Genomic DNA, 15902 nt, shown 5'->3' with positions numbered 1-15902 from the left:
TTCTAGATGGTAATAATTACCATTTCTTGAGCTCTTACCATCAGCCAGAAACTGTTCTGAGTACTTTTCACATAACTAATTTAATTCTCATAACAACCCTACAAAGTCAATAATTTTTATCGTTCTCATTTTATAGGCAGAGACTAAGGCTCACAGAAGCTGAATTATTTGCCTAAGGTCACACAGCTAGTAAATGGTGGAGCTGGGATTTGAACCAATGCAGTTGTGTAGTATAAATGGACTTTAAGATAGAAAGCCAGGCTAGGTCTCTCCATTTTTACAATACTCTATCCAGCGGTTCTCAACCTGTGGGTCGCGACCCTTTCACAGGAGTCGCCTAAGACCATTGGAAAACACATATATAATTACATATTTTTTTTTGTGATTAATCACTATGCTTTAATTATATTCAATTTGTAACAATGAAATTGGGGGTCACCACAACATGAGGAACTGTATTAAAGGGTCACGGCATTAGGGAGGCCAAGAAGAATATCAGAAATATTTTGTTTAAAAGACACTGAATTATTTATAATAGTCACAATGTTGACTATTGGATATTGGCTTTATTTTTTTCTTCAAATTTTTCTATAATAGTTTTATTTTATTGTTTAATAATAGTTTTAAATTATAATATTCTTTGTTTAATATATTTTTATTGATTTTAGAGAGGAAGGGAGGAGGAGAGAGATAGAAATATCAACGATGAGAATCATTGATTGGCTGCCTCCTGCACGCCCCCTACTGGGGATCAAGCCTGCAACCAGGCATGTGCCCTTGACCGGAATCAAACCTGGGACCCTTCAGTCTACTGAGCAAACCAGCTACGGCTATAATATTTTTAAATGTGTCTGCAATCAGTGTAGAAGTACATATAATAAAAAAGAACACTCCTCAACCTAGAGTTAATCATTATTAACAGTGCAGCATACATCCTTTCACACTTTTTCTAACCATGTACAAATATCACATTCTGAAATGCTCTATGCATGTATTACCTGTGACCTTTTAATTTATAAATCTTGGAGATATTTGTCAGGGAAGATAGCTCTACTTCATTTTTCCTTTAATTAATTAAATGTTCCATAACTTTATTTAACCCAACTTCTGATGGTCATTGTTATTTCCAATTTTTCCACTAATTAAAAACAATGCTTACAAGTGACCATACTTACATATTTTTGAGCATGGGTACTTCTATAAGATAGATGCCTACATTGCTGCTCAAAGAGACATTCTCATTTATTTTTATTTTGGGCAGTTTTATAATTTTATTCGACAATTAGCAGTTAGTTCTCATCCACATTAACTGTTTCTAGGTTTTTGAAAGCGGGGACAGGTATGGAGGTGACCAACATATAGAGCTTGTTTGGTGAAGCTTCATCCTTATTGTGTTCTGGACAACCGCACCGGATACAGTATGGGACATTCCTTATTCCTTTGGCCCAGACAGCTTAGTTGAGCCTGGTGTCAATGCACATATCTGGAGCTCCCATCTCCTTCATGGCAAATTTCCAGATCTCTCTGAGTGCTTGAGGGGTGCACTCTTTGAAACCCACTCCATGGATGTGCCTGTGAAGGTTGATGGTGTATTCTCTGGTCACTATCTCATTGATGGCAGAATGTCCCTTGTTCTTCTCACCGCCCTTCTTTGTGGGAGTCATTATTGCCAGGGCCAAGTTGGAAAGCTCTCATTTTTAATTTTAGTAAATATCAAAATGCCCTCCAATGGGTTATATTAATTTTATTGCACCTTTCATAATTTAAAATAATTTTTAAGCTCAGAAAAAAATTCCAATCAATTAAAAATGAAAACCAGACATCCATAAAAGGAGTATAATTCACACATTATATTATGGCATCCCCAAATGTAATATGACCATGATTCCTAAGTCAGCCAGCATCTGGAACACGCTTGTCATAAGGGCTTCAGTGAAAGCTGCTGAACCAGGAAGGAGCCCTGGGCGGACCTTTCTTAAACTTGCTCGGGAAAATTAGATTCCAAGCATCTCTGTTGCCATCTGGTGGCAACTCCCCATTGGTGAAACCTCCTATGACACAATTTCCAAGAAGTCATTCATTCTAGTTAATTACTTCCTGTACATTATTCTGTATGAGGCATTATTTCATCATTCATGGTTATTAAATGCATTTTAAAAATTATTTTTAAAAATCATGTTACTTCTAAATTATTTCCATTTCTTGAAACAATTAGCTGACAGTGAGAGTAATTAACAAAAATATCCAACCTACATTTTTTAAAAAGACTCTTGTATAGAGGGGATCTCTTCTGTTAATCTTTTACTTCTACAGGAAGAAAGACATAAAACTGTATTTTCCTATTATTTTCCCTTTCACTATTTTATTTCCTAAGAAAAAAGTTTAAATGAGTCATAGAAACAGTTATTTGCACCCTCAAAACATCAGACACTGCTGGTGTCTTGCTTGTATCCTCCAAGCACTTATTTCTGAGTATGCAGACCCAAATTCCAGCAGCTAGCCCTCTGAGCCACAGCGCTCTCTTTGGTCAATGTAAGACAGGCTGAAAGTGCCAGGGGAATAATGCACTGCCCTGAACTGAAAGCAACGCTCAACCAGTGGCAGATGAGAGCTGGCGAATAAATAGTTACAGGTTGAATTGTATCCCCAAATATGTATATGTTGAATTACTAACCCCCAGCACTTCAGAATGTGGCTTTATTTGGAAACAAGATCTTTTCCAGGGGTAATCAAGTCAAAATGAGGTCATAAAGGTGGGCTCTCATTCAGTACGGCTGGTGTCCTTATAAAAAGGGGGGCAGGGAATTGGGACACCGAAACACACACAGAGGGAAGACAGCCATCTACCAGGCAAGGATGCCTAGAGCAGGTCCCTCCCTCACAGCCCACACAAGCAGCCAGCCCTGCCGACACTTTTATTTTGGAATTCACAGCTGTGAGGCAATAAACATCTATCATTTTAGCCACCTAATTTGTGGTACAGCAGCTTTAGCAAACTAAATACCCGGCTCCCTCACCTGCCCGGTGGAAGAACAGAGGCATGTGTTCTGTGCTATTTCCCAGGGGGGAGTCAGTTCATTTCCCACAGTGGCCACTATTTTTCATTTCTCTTCCCTTTTTGACTTCCCATTTTTAACACCCGTGTTCGCTGGACTCACTTCCTAGATAAGGGGATGAGGGGATGATGGCTGTTTGATCTCAAGTCCTTGTCTCTAGGCCTCCTTCTGGGATAACCCAAACTAAGACAGTATTAGAAATGGAGCTCAGATGTCAGGATCAGATACTGGAATTAGATTCATTCCCAGTAAGATGGTAAAAAGGGTCTCACTGTTTATGGAAGTAGAATGGTAAGAAACTCTAATCTAAAGCATCACAATTAGTCCTGATCGATTTGGCTCAGTGGATAGAGCGTCGGCCTGCGGACTGAAGGGTCCCAGGTTCGATTCCAGTCAAGGACATGTACCTTGGTTGCGGGCACAACCCCAGTGGGGAGTGTGCAGGAAGCAGCTGAATTGATGTTTCTCTCTCATCGATGTTTCTAACTCTCTATCACTCTCTTTCTCCCTTCCTCTCTGTAAAAAATCAATAAAATATACTTAAAAAAAATAAAGCATCACAATTATTATTCATCTATGGTGAATCAGGGTAGGATTCAGGGGAAGGGCAGCTACCATATAGAAGCACACATGCACAAAAATATGTAAGTATGGTCACTTGTAAGCATTGTTTTTATTAGTGGAAAAATTGAAAATAACAATGACCATCAGAAGTTGGTTTAAATAAAGTTATGGAACATTTAATTAAAGGAAAAATGAAGTAGAGCTATCTGTCCTTACAAGGAAATATCTCCAAGATTTATAAATGAAAAGGTCACCAGTGCCCTAAGTGGTTTGGCTCAGTGGCTAGAGCATCAGTCTGCAGACTGAAAGGTCCCAGATTCGATTCCGGTCAAGGGCATGTACCTTGGTTGCAGGCACATCCCCAGTAGGAGGTGTGCAGGAGGCAGCTGATTGATGTTTCTCTCCCATTGATGTTTCTAACTATCTCTTCTCCCTTCCTCTCTGTAAAAAAATCAATAAAATATATATTTTTAAAAAAGGTCACCAGTAATATATGCATAGACATTGGCTATCTATATCATAAAAGGCCTGTGGTTGTGATGCTGTAATGGCGGAACGACCAAACAACCGGTCACTAGAAGGTGCATGGAGCACCTCTTGCGGGGCCAGGACTTGCAGCTTGCACGGCGAGGTGGGGCTCATGCGGGGCTGGCAGGACTGGTGTGGCAGAGGTGGGGCCTGTGGTTCACACGGTAGAGGCGGGGCCTGCGGCTCGTGCAGGGCGGGTCTGGGGTCCCACAGCTCGCACAGGGTGGGTCTGGGTCTTGTGTGATTTCAGGCGCTGGGCCTCTAGTTTCAGATATTTGTACATGGGTAGAAAACGTGTGAAAGGAAGTACACTGCACTGTTAATAATGGTTAACTCTAGGGTGAGGAGTGTTAACTTCTTATTAGATACTAGAGGCCCAGTGCACAAAAATTTGTGCACTCGGGGAGAGGGTTGTCCCTCTCCCTGACCTGTGCCCTCTCACAGTCTGGGACCCCTCAGGGGATGACCACCTGCTGGCTTAGGCCCACTCCCCAGGGAATTGAGCCTAAGATGGCAATCAGACATCCCTCTGGCAGCACAGCAGCCCTCGGGGGATGTCCACTTGCCAGTGGGGAGTAGGCCTAAACTGCAGTCAGACATCCTTAGTGCTGCTGAGGAGGCAGGAGAGGCTCCCACCACCACCTCTGTACTGGCAGCCATCAGCCTGGCTTGTGGCTGAGCAGAGCTCCTCCCATGTGAGAGCGCCCTGACCACCAGAGGGCAGCTCCTGCATTGAGCGTCTGCCCCCTGGTGGTCAGTGTGTGTCATAGTGACCAGTCATTCCCAGTCTTTCTGCTATTTGCATATTACCCTTTTACTGTATAGGATAGAGGCCTGGTGCATGGGTGGGGGCCGGCTGGTTTGCCCTGAAGGGTGTCCCGGATCAGGATTGGGGTCCCGCTTGGGTACCTGGCCAGCCTGGATGAGGGGATGATGGCTGTTTGCAGCTGGTCACACCCCCTTCAATGTGGGGGTCCCGCTTGGGTGCCTGGCCAGCCTGGATGAGGGGATGATGGCTGTTTGCAGCTGGTCACACACCCTTCAGGGTGGGGGTCCCCACTGGGGTGCCTGACTAGTCTGGGTGAGGGGCTGAGGGCCGTTTTCAGGCTGGCGGGTGACTGAAGCTCCCAACCTCTCCTTTTTTTCTTTTTCTTTTTATTCTGGGATTTATTTACCTTCTATGGCTGTCACTGGAGCTGAGAGCTGGCTTTAGCTCTGAGGCTCGGCTCCAGCTCTGAGACCTCGGCTGCTGAAAGCAGGTATCTGGTTTGTTTGGATTCTTTAATTGTAACACTGTTGCGGTCCTGCTCGCTCCAGCTCTGACGGCTGAAAGCAGGTTTCTGGGGTTTGTTTAGGTTCTATAATTGCAACATAGTTGCTTAGAGTGCAAGCTCAGAGGCCAGCAGCAGCAGGCGGGGAACCTTGGCTTCCTCCATCACTGGAGCAAGCAAGCCTCCTGTTCGCTTCAGCTTCCTGGCTGCCGGCCACTATCTTGGTTGGCAGTTAATTTGCATATCTCGCTGATTAGCCAATGGGAAGGGTAGCGAAGTTATGGTTAATTACCATGTTTCTCTATTATTAGATAGGATACTTCTACACTGCTTGCAGACACATTTAAGATACCAACAGTCAGCCCAACCCACGTGGCTCAGTGGTTGAGCATCGAACTATGAACCAGGAGTCACAGTTCAATTCCCAGTCAGGGCACGTGCCCAGGTTGCGGGCTGAATCCCCAGTGTGGGGCATGCAGGAAGCAGCCAATCAATGATTCTTTCTCATCATTGATGTTTCTATCTCTCTCTCCCTCTCCCTCTCTCTTCCTCTCTGAAATCAATAAAAATATATATTTTTTAAAAAGATACCAACAGTCAGCAGAGTAGCTCATAGTTACTAAATTTAACATGTATTTGGCTTTGATCCCTTTACACTCTTTATTTCTCTCTCCACTGGAATGTTCTCTTCTAGGTCACTATTCTTTCATATTTATTAATATGTATCACGGTCTCAGGATGCAGCTGGAAAAAGGATAGAAAGGGGCCCTGCTCTCATAGACGTTACGGTCTAGGAGGGAAGCCTAACCTTGAACAATTGATTTCAAGAGTGAATCGTGTAATAACAAGAAAAATGTGGGAAGGAGGAAGGGTACAGCAGTGGGGTCCCCGAGGACGTGGCCTTGAGGCTGGCACCTGAAGGATTAGTAGGACGTGGCATGGCACCAGTCTCCACTTGGACTCCCTCAATGGCAGTTTGTCCGTCTGTAGTCTAACCAGAGCAAGTGTGGCAAAGGGTCAAACAGCACTTGGGAGAGAGATGTGATTAAAACAAAAGTGCAAAGTAAGTCCCAAATCACCAAGAACCTTTATTTAACTTCTATCAAACTGAAAGAGCAACTAAAATAAAAATACTGTCAATTCATAAAACACGTTTACATCAATCACACTTACTAATAGAAAAGTGAAATCCCTGAGGAGTTGCCCACAATAAATAAAGCACTTAGGATGTGCTGAGTTCAAAGGAAAATGTCCTAAGACCGTTCAATTTGGGGAAGTCAATGGCCCTTTGCAAACTTCAATTTCTCAAAAGGATATCCAACTGCTGCAAGTTTCCTGTCATGACAAGAAGCTGCCACCTTCAATAGCACCTTACATGGAAAGAGGGAAAAGAATCCGGCTTCTTCTATCAACTTGCCCATAGCTCTGGGAAAGCTACTGCACAGCTCAGGGGAGGACAGCATTTGCCTTGTGGGAATGGAATTTTACGACATACTGAATAAGTACCGGTGCTATTTTAACTTGTCATGAACTAAAATGAACCGCTTTCTCAGTGCGCGAGTGTTGTACAAAGGGAACATAATCTCCCTGTTGCTTGTGGGGGACAAAAGAAGACCTGGGGTTTTTGTGAAAGGGTAAGGTTGATGCTTTAAAGAAGACCCGGGACGGAGGGCTGGCTTTGTAACTCTACATTTCTCTTCAATTAATAGTCAAAATATCACATTTCATTGATTCTAGGATATGCTTTTTTCTTTACACACTTTAGCATCTCAAATTCAAATGGGCTTGGCCAGTTAACTATCACAAGTTAACTGTCAACTCTCTCCCACCCTTCTTTCTTCGTGGTATATATAATAGTATATTTTATACTAGATGCTTCTTCATTCGATTAAATATGGTGCTGTGTAGTTCAAGAGACACAGTAAGTCACATAAAAATAAATCTGACATTTAAACTCTGGTAATTTTCCCAACTGAGAAGATGCCAGCAAAAACATTTGGCGTCTTACATTTCAACGTGAGCATCAGCGCCTCAGGAAGGGTTAGAGGAACACTGATATGGGCTGAGCTCGCACTCTAGTTCTGGTTCTGCCCAGAGCCAGCTGGGACAACAGTAAGGAAATTGATTTCACACTTTTGGGTCTCAGTTCCTCATCTGTAAAATGAGAAAGTATGATCAGAGTCTTCTAGCCAAAAAGGAAGGTGATTTTAAATCTTGCACCTTTGAGAGTGTGTCACTGTGGAAATGCCATAGCACACTGCCCCAGAGCCCTAGGATCTTCTTGTGCAGGCTGATGCTCAGACACCTCTCCAGCCATCCCCGTTCCCCATTCCCCAAGAGTCAAGGCTCCAGATCTGGATCAAGCAAGAAATGCAATTCATCCACAATTTTAGTAACTGATTGGGGAAGGGTCATTCTTGAGTCTAGGCCAGTTTGTCGACTTCTTTTAGAAACTGAAGAACTCTACTTGCTAAGTTAAACTAAATGTTTACCATGAATTTAAAATATCAAAGAATTACAGCAGGGTTCACTTCAAAGTCCTCATGATTGACATAATTTCTACGGATACGGCTTCTCTCAGTGCCTCCTTCCATGCCAGAGAAGCACCAGCCAGAAAAAGCTGTTTTCTGAAAGAAAATAACAAAGAAATGTCATTTGAATTAACCATTCACCTCAGCACCCTGCTCCTACCTTGAGATTTTACTCAACATGAATAAAGGAAAACAAATGGTAAGAAATGGGTATTCCAAATGAAAAATGAGATATGATAATAGCACCCATCAGTTTATGGTAAACTAGATGCCCAGTGCACGATATTCATGCACTGGAGGGGGGAGGTGCCCTCAGGGGATTTCTGACTGATGGCTTAGGCCCGCTACCCCTGGGGAGTGGGCCTAAGTCACAGCCAGACATCCTTAGCGCTGCCACAGAGGCAGGCTCCCACCACCGCTGCTGTACTTGCCAGCCGTCAGCCCAGCTTGTGGCTGAGCAGTGCTTCCCCTGTGGGAGTGCACTAACCACCAGGGGGCAGCTCCTGCATTGAGCATCTGCCCCCTGGTGACCAGTGCACATCATAGCGACCAGTCGTTCTGCCATTCGGTCAATTTGCATGTTACCCTTTTATTATATAGGATAATACATGTATTTATATTTTTGATAAACATTTTTTAATTCAAAAGTTATCATCTGTCTTGGGGATGTAAAGTACAGCATAGAGAATATAGACAACAATATTGTAACAACTATGTACAGTGTCAGGTGGGTACTTGAAATATCAGGGGGAACACTATGTACAGTATATGACTGTCCAACCACTATGCTGTACACAAAACCAGGAAGGGGGCAGAGAGATTGTTCCACTTCCATTCCTGCATCCTACCTGCCTCTCCTCTCATTCCCAGGAACACACTAAGATCAGAAATATGCAAAAGAAATAGAAGGAAGAGTATTTGAAGCTGTCAATGCTAATTGTATATTTTGGGATGAGAAATAAATCTGTGTTGGCCAAATAAAAGTAAATAGATAAAGGACAAACTGTGCAAGAGGGTCAACTCTTTTTCTAATATGTTTTTATTGATTTTAGAGAGAGAGGAAGGGGGAGGGAGAGAAAGAGGAAGAAACGGAGGGAGAAACATCCATTGGCTGCCTTGTACTGGGGATCAAGCCCACAATCAGAGCATGTGCCCTGACTGGGAATCGAACTGGTGACCTTTTGGTGCATGGGATGATGCTCAACCAACTGAGCCACACTGGCCAGGGAAAGAAGATCAATTCTTTAAAAACAGTTTTTAATTAAAGAAATAATAAATTTTCATTGCAGACAAATTAAAACACCTGGTCAAATAAAAAGAAAGACTATCACCTGTTTGGGAACATATCCTTTCAGACATTTTCTTTGCTCATATACATGTATATATATCGTCATACCCCAAGATACGGCTGATTGGGTTAAAAGAATTATACTTTATGAGGAATTCCATTTAATATTGCTATTTTGGCTTCAAAGGCATTTCGAAATATTTGTGAAGACTGCAGTGACTTGGGGCATGTTGCAAGCACTTGAATGCTAAAGAATATGAGTCATCTTTGTAGCAATGGTTGACTTAGTAGTCCTGTTCGAGGAATCCTTGTGGTTTGCTGGTTCAGAGCAGTAGTAATCTGGTGCAGGATGACCCCTATGATGCCCTTATGTGTTTGGTGAGTGTACTAATATTTGCCTTATTTCTATTGACTTCTTTTTACATGACTTTTCCCCTTTGGAGACTGAAAAGGTGAAGATCACGTGTGATTTGCTTGTGAGCATTGCTTTTAATGTAGGTGAGTAATAGCCACAAAAGAGCTTAATGAGAGCAAGATAAAGGGTTGTAGAATAATTAATGAAGGGAAACTACCCTCAAATAGGTATGGAGTGGTCTCCAGTCCCCTTTCAGTGGTGGGATCCAAAGAAGTCACCCTGCAGGAACACCACACCCACCAGCATGCCTGGCGCAAGAACTTGCTTGCGTGCAGTGCTGTTACAAAGAAGCATCAGCCCTGGCCAGTTTGGCTCAGCAGGTCATGGGGTCAGCCCAGGAATCAAAGGTCATGGGGTCAATTCCCAGCCAAAGGCATGTACCAAGGGCATGGCCCAAAGGCAGGTGTGGGAGGCAAACCAATCAATGTTTCTCTCTCTCTGTCCTCCTCCACACCTTCTCCTCTCCCTCCCTTCCCCTCTCTCTAAAAAATCAATGGAAAAAAGGTATCCTCTGGTGAGGATTAAAAACAAAAACAGCCTCAAAGGCTTCAAAAATACTATCACAGTCTAAATGTAACTTGATGACGTAAAAATTAATGGCTCTTACCATTGATGTTACTGGTAGATCAAACTATAGTCATCAACCGAAGAATAATCTGGGTCATCTGCAAAGAGCAGAACACAAAGCAACATGAAGCCAACATTTTTTTCATAGGATCTTAGCCCTTTCAAATCAAGGCACTTGACTCAAAGATTCTATGACTGCCCTTTTGTAAGAAGGCAACAAAGCACACAAATGGTAGTCATAACTACAAACCAGAGAATATTCTGGAAATTCCTATTATTATTATTATTTTGTCCTTTTTCATCCACATCTAGCTAGCTGCCCCTACAGTAAAGTCATCTTCAAATATGGACAAAAATAAGTCCCACATTATCATGTAATTATAAGACAATAAGAAATAAAATAATGTAGATCCTTATGTTCTTCAAAGATATAATTTCAGCCATTAATTTTTTTCCCCAGTTACTAAATTTTTGCTAAGCTGTTCCATGCAGCAATAGCTGTCTCTCCCCTCATTCCCTTGAACATAGTTAAGTATATCTTTCTTTTATTCAAATAATAGATATTTGTTCTGTACCTATTATATGCCCAGTACTGTGTTAGGTATTGTGAGTGGTACAGGAAAAAGAAAAGTGCCTACCCTCAAGGATCTCCTCATTATCCAAAGAACATAACTAACAAAAAATGCTAAAATGCATGTTTCTCCCAGAGATATGGTAACAGTTTGGGGAGGGGCGGGGGGACCAGTGACTAGTGAAAAATCCAATTATGGGCAATGCATAAAACATACAATATTAAGTTAATGGTTTTAGATAGCTATGCCTTCTGTAAATTGTATTTCTGTATAATCCAATGGAAACTCAGCTCTTCCATTCTCATGGTCCAAGATAAAATAATCTCTTAAGTAAGACTGCCTTCTAAGAAGTTTTTTTTGGCACTCCAGGAGCTAAATTCTCTTGGATAGCTATAAAATAGACAATTACCAAATTCCTCTGTGTGACACACAGCATTATCATAAGATTCTAATACAGACTTATTGTTTCAGAAATTTGATTCTAATTATTCCCTTCTTTCCCTTTATTTCACAATTCTAGCTACTCAACCTTACAGAAACCCTGACAAGCATTTCCAAAGGCCTTTCTTGCTGGCATACCTGGTAAACCCTTAGGAATCGGGAGAGGTCCTCTCCTGTAAGAAATGAAAACCAAAGTCTTTCAGAGAAGTTCTTGTTTTCCTAGTTTTTTACATCACACAACAAGCATTTTGCACTCTCCTCAGATCCGGCTTCTGCTTTAGAGGGTCAAGAAAGTTCCGATGGCCAAAACCGGTTTGGCTCAGTGGATAGAGCGTCAGCCTGTGGACTGAAAGGTCTCAGGTTCGATTCCGGTCAAGGGCATGTACCTGGGTTGTGGGCATATCCCCAGTAGGAGATGTGCAGGAGGCAGCTGATCGATGTTTCTCTCTCATCGATGTTTCTAACTCTCTATCTCTCTCCCTTCCTCTCTGTAAAATATCAATAAAATATATTTAAAAAAAAAAAAAAAGAAAGTTCCGATGAAGCCAAAGGCCTGCAGCACTGACTACTGGAATGCAAGATGCAGACATTCTGCTCTGCTGAGGAGCGAGATGCACCGTGGTCAGATGCACAGGGCCCTGCCCCCGCAACCAGACTGGCAGGAGGAACGTCTCAGCTGTGTGGGCAAGACTTCCTGATCTTGTACACTGGCATCTTTGTGTGTGAAATGGGAAGTGCAAACAGCTCCCACCTTACTGTGAGGCTTGGAAGAGCTAATTCCTATGACCTGTTTTGAATAATGATGATGATCATGCCATCTTCCCCTCCCCCAGCAAAAAAACCCACCCCATTATCTTTTTAAAAACTGGATTGAAAATTCAACAACTTAGACTTCAAGGTGACTGTATAGTATATAAAACAAAAGTTCCTCTTCTCTCAGGATGTTTTATGTCAGGGGCAGCAAACTTTTCTGTCAAGAGCCAGATGGTAAGTGATTTAGGCTTTGCTGGCTTCAGTCACTTCTCCTGCAACTCTAGTCAACTCTAGTGGGAAAGCAGCTGTAGACATAATGTAAACAAACGAGTGTGGTCATGTTATAATACAACTTTATATAGCCTTAGCCGGCGTGGCTCAGTTGGTTGGATGCCATCTCATGCACCAGGGGTCACTGGTTCAATTCCCGGTCAGGGCACAGGCTTGATCCCCAGTAGGGGCTTGGTTGCATGCAGGAGGCAGCTGATCGATGTTTGTCTCTCCCTCTCCCTTCCTCTGTCTCTAAAATCAGTAAATGCATATTTTATAAAAACTTTATATACTGCCGAAACCGGTTTGGCTCAGTGGATAGAGCGTCGGCCTGCGGACTGAAAGGTCCCAGGTTCGATTCCGGTCAAGGGCATGTACCTGGGTTGCGGGCACATCCCCAGTAGGAGATGTGCATGAGGCAGCTGATCAATGTTTCTCTCTCATCGATGTTTCCAACTCTCTATCTCTCTCCCTTCCTCTCTGTAAAAAATCAATAAAATATATTAAAAAAAAAAAAAAAACTTTATATACTTAAGTGGGAGAGGTGGAGGTGGAAGAGGGGAAAGGAGTATAAATGGTGATGGAAAAAGTAAAAGAAAAAAACTTTATAGACAAACACAGAAATTTGAATTTCATATAATTTTCACGTCACAAGATAGTATTCTTTCCATTTTTTTTCAACCATAAAATACTCACAGGCACTACCAAAACAGGCAGGTCAGATCTGACTCACAGAGGGCCAGAGTTTGCTGACTCCTACTCTCTGCAGGCTATGAGAAAGGTATAGGACTCATGCATGAATAATAAAATTCACACTCGGGCATGATATTGTCCTCCTTGAGCTATGACTGGAGAAATCCATTTCACATTTGCCCTAAAATTGCTATTTCCAAAAATCTAGCAAATGCAATGGTAGCTGTGTTTCCATGCTAATGTCTTAGAACACTAATGACAAAAAAATGTTTATTAAAAGTATTTTTCTTCATGTGAAAGGAAGCTGGTCGTTACCTTGCTAAGCTTGGCCCCGTAGCCTTTCCTGGTGGGGCTGCATTCTTCTGGGGGCAGTAGTAATTCTCATACATGATGGGTGCTAGAGGAATCAAGAAACAAAACATGAAGAGGCAGGCATCTTCCACGGTCAACAACATATGACAAGAGAGACGGACAGAATTGCTGAAATGAAGCCCCGCCCCCGCTGCTCCATTCACCTGGGGGCATCTGTCCAGTTTTTCGTTGATTCACAAAGTACTCAATGTCCTGCTCGATGCTGCACATCTCTAAACTCTTACGGACTTCTTCATACATCTAACAAAAAGATACATCAAGGAAGAGGGATTCCATAAAACTTGTGATGTGGCTTATTAAAACAGGGGCTTTGATATATGGCTGACTCATTTCCAAATTTTATTTTGAAAAGATTTCAAAAAAAATATTGATGGGGTAAAGTAAACAGATACCAAGTCCCAAGACCAATGCCACACAGAGACACAAAGACAATTACTTGGAGAAAAGTTCTTCCATTCCATCCTACAGGTTTTCTTTGTGTTTAATTGTTCTTCTAAAGTGAATGTATCGTCTGAGTGAGAGTGGCTATTTCTTAGCAAAGGTTGTGATAACTTGATTCTGGCCCCTCTGAGATTCTGGTTCCCCATGGGGATTACTACGCACAAATTAAACTTGGATAATGGCCCAGGAATGCCCTGAAGTAAATCCTGAACCCTGGAGTGACCATTAGCTGGAGCATCGGTCAGCTGCTAGTACTTGGTGCTGTCCTGGAGTGACTCTTGGGACTTACATTCGTGGTGTAACATCTCTGCCTTCCATAGATTAAACTGTAGTCAAATCTCCTTTCTCTGCCCTCCTGCTCTGAATTTCTTAAAGAAAAAGTCATAGCAGTAAAATAGGCCAAGAGGCAGGCAGGTTAGGTGCTTATCTGGATCCTTCTATCAACCAATTGTGTGGCCCTGGGTAAGTCACTGTACCGCTCTGTGTTTCAACTGAGAGGAGTGAACTAATAAATGTCTATAGTTCTTTCCATGCTAATGGATGCCGCTGACTTACCTCATCGCTGGTGACACACTGTTTTGACAGCTGATTCACGTGTAACCACAATGCGTTCCGAAAGAAGTTTATTCGTTCATATTCTTGAGCTTCCAACGCCTACAGAAACATAACCACAGGTGAATACATATGCAGAGAAAGGGGCCATTTGTCTAGATTGGCTATGACTTAAGAAACAGTGTCACCTCTCAAGTATGCAAGCTTATTGTCCATTTAGGGTACTCCCCTCACCATCAAGGAAGCTCATAAACTCTTATAGCAAGCAAAGAATGCAGATGGATTCTAATATGGTATTAACACAAACACAATGGGGTATAATTCTGAAGGTAAGCAGCTATGATGAATCCAGACACCCTGGTTCTAACCTGAATTCCAGCTCACATTTCCAACTGCCTGAGGGGCATCTCCACCAAGGCAGCCTACCAGAGCCTCAGATTCCAAACTTTGCCCCTCCTTCGCCCCCCCCCCCCCATGAAAGAACTCAATTGGTAAGATTGGTCAAATGGTCATAATTGTTGATGCTAGTTGATGAGTACATGGGGGTCCTTGCACTTGTCTTCTGAAGTTCTGGTTTTTTAAGTTATTGCCTGAACAACAGTTTTTTAAAAATGTAAACAAATAACTTTTGGAAAATCAAGCTATTCTATAAAGTGGATGCTATTCTATTCAACAATGAATGTAATATATTAATGTATTTTTAAAATATTGAACACATTTTACAATGTAAAATTTTAAACATAATCAAGAGTAGAGAGATAGTATAATGAATTCCCATGTACCAACTACCCAGCTTTGTCAAGAATTTTGACCAACTTTGCTTCAGATTCTGTTAAAACTCCTGTGTGCTTTTTCTAATCTCTGTCGCCTACCTCCTTCCCCAGACATAACCATTGTCCTAAATTTTATCATTCCCATGCATGTTTTTATAACATGCATTGTTTTACATGTTCTCAAACCTTATAAAAATGGCTTTACTCCAGGCTTTCCCATGAGAGTGTGAAGTTAAGGAAGTAAAGCAAAAAAGAGTGTTTTAGCCCTGGCCAGTGTGCTCAATGTTTAGAGCATCAACCCACCCACCAAAGGGTCTTGAGTTCGATTCCCGTCAAGGGCACATACCTGGGTTTCAGGTTTGATCTAGGCCCCGGTCAGGGCAAGTACAGGAGGCAACCAATCCATGTGTCCCTCTCACATCGATGTTTCTCTCTCTCACTCTCTCTCTCTTGCTCACTCGCTCTCTCTCTCTCTCTCTTGCCCCCCCTCCCCCTCCCCTGCACTCTCTCTAAAAACCAATGGAAAAAATATCCTCGAAGATTAACAAACAAACAACAACAACAAAGAGTATTTTAGAAGATGGTAAAGACAGGTCAACTAAGATTAGAAACTGCAAAGTTCCCTGCATTTTCCTTATCACATACCAAGTGCATGTGAGGCTAAGCAATTTCTTAACCATTACTAGTAATTGATTCCTCTGTTTCATGCTGGTGCTAATGGAACATTAGAAGCAGGCCACTGGACCTCACACCAAGGGGATCACTGGTTCCTCCAAGAGGGCAGGGGCAGGGAGCAAACCCCAGGACCAGCAGGC

General features: G+C 42.4%; 1 protein-coding gene and 1 pseudogene across 1 annotated transcript in view; both read right to left on the bottom strand.

Moving 5' to 3' along the window:
• Positions 1-1009: 1009 nt before the first annotated feature.
• On the bottom strand, positions 1010-1667 carry LOC118663398 (annotated as a pseudogene).
• Positions 1668-6487: 4820 nt separating this feature from the next.
• Positions 6488-15902, bottom strand: part of PSTPIP2 (proline-serine-threonine phosphatase interacting protein 2) — a 71105-nt gene continuing 61690 nt past the window's right edge. The window contains exons 10-15 of the mRNA XM_036322930.1: positions 14318-14416; positions 13465-13561; positions 13265-13346; positions 11372-11406; positions 10261-10318; positions 6488-8046 (exon numbers count right to left, since the gene is read on the bottom strand). Of these exons, the coding sequence (XP_036178823.1) occupies positions 10269-10318; positions 11372-11406; positions 13265-13346; positions 13465-13561; positions 14318-14416 (363 nt within the window). The 3' untranslated portion in view covers positions 6488-8046; positions 10261-10268. The remainder of the gene's footprint in view (positions 8047-10260; positions 10319-11371; positions 11407-13264; positions 13347-13464; positions 13562-14317; positions 14417-15902) is intronic.

This window comes from Myotis myotis, unplaced genomic scaffold (assembly GCF_014108235.1).
Source record: "Myotis myotis isolate mMyoMyo1 unplaced genomic scaffold, mMyoMyo1.p scaffold_m19_p_9, whole genome shotgun sequence".
Lineage (NCBI taxonomy): Eukaryota > Metazoa > Chordata > Mammalia > Chiroptera > Vespertilionidae > Myotis > Myotis myotis.
The sequence above is the reverse complement of the archived record's forward strand: the minus strand, read 5'-3'. Positions and strand labels throughout refer to the sequence as shown.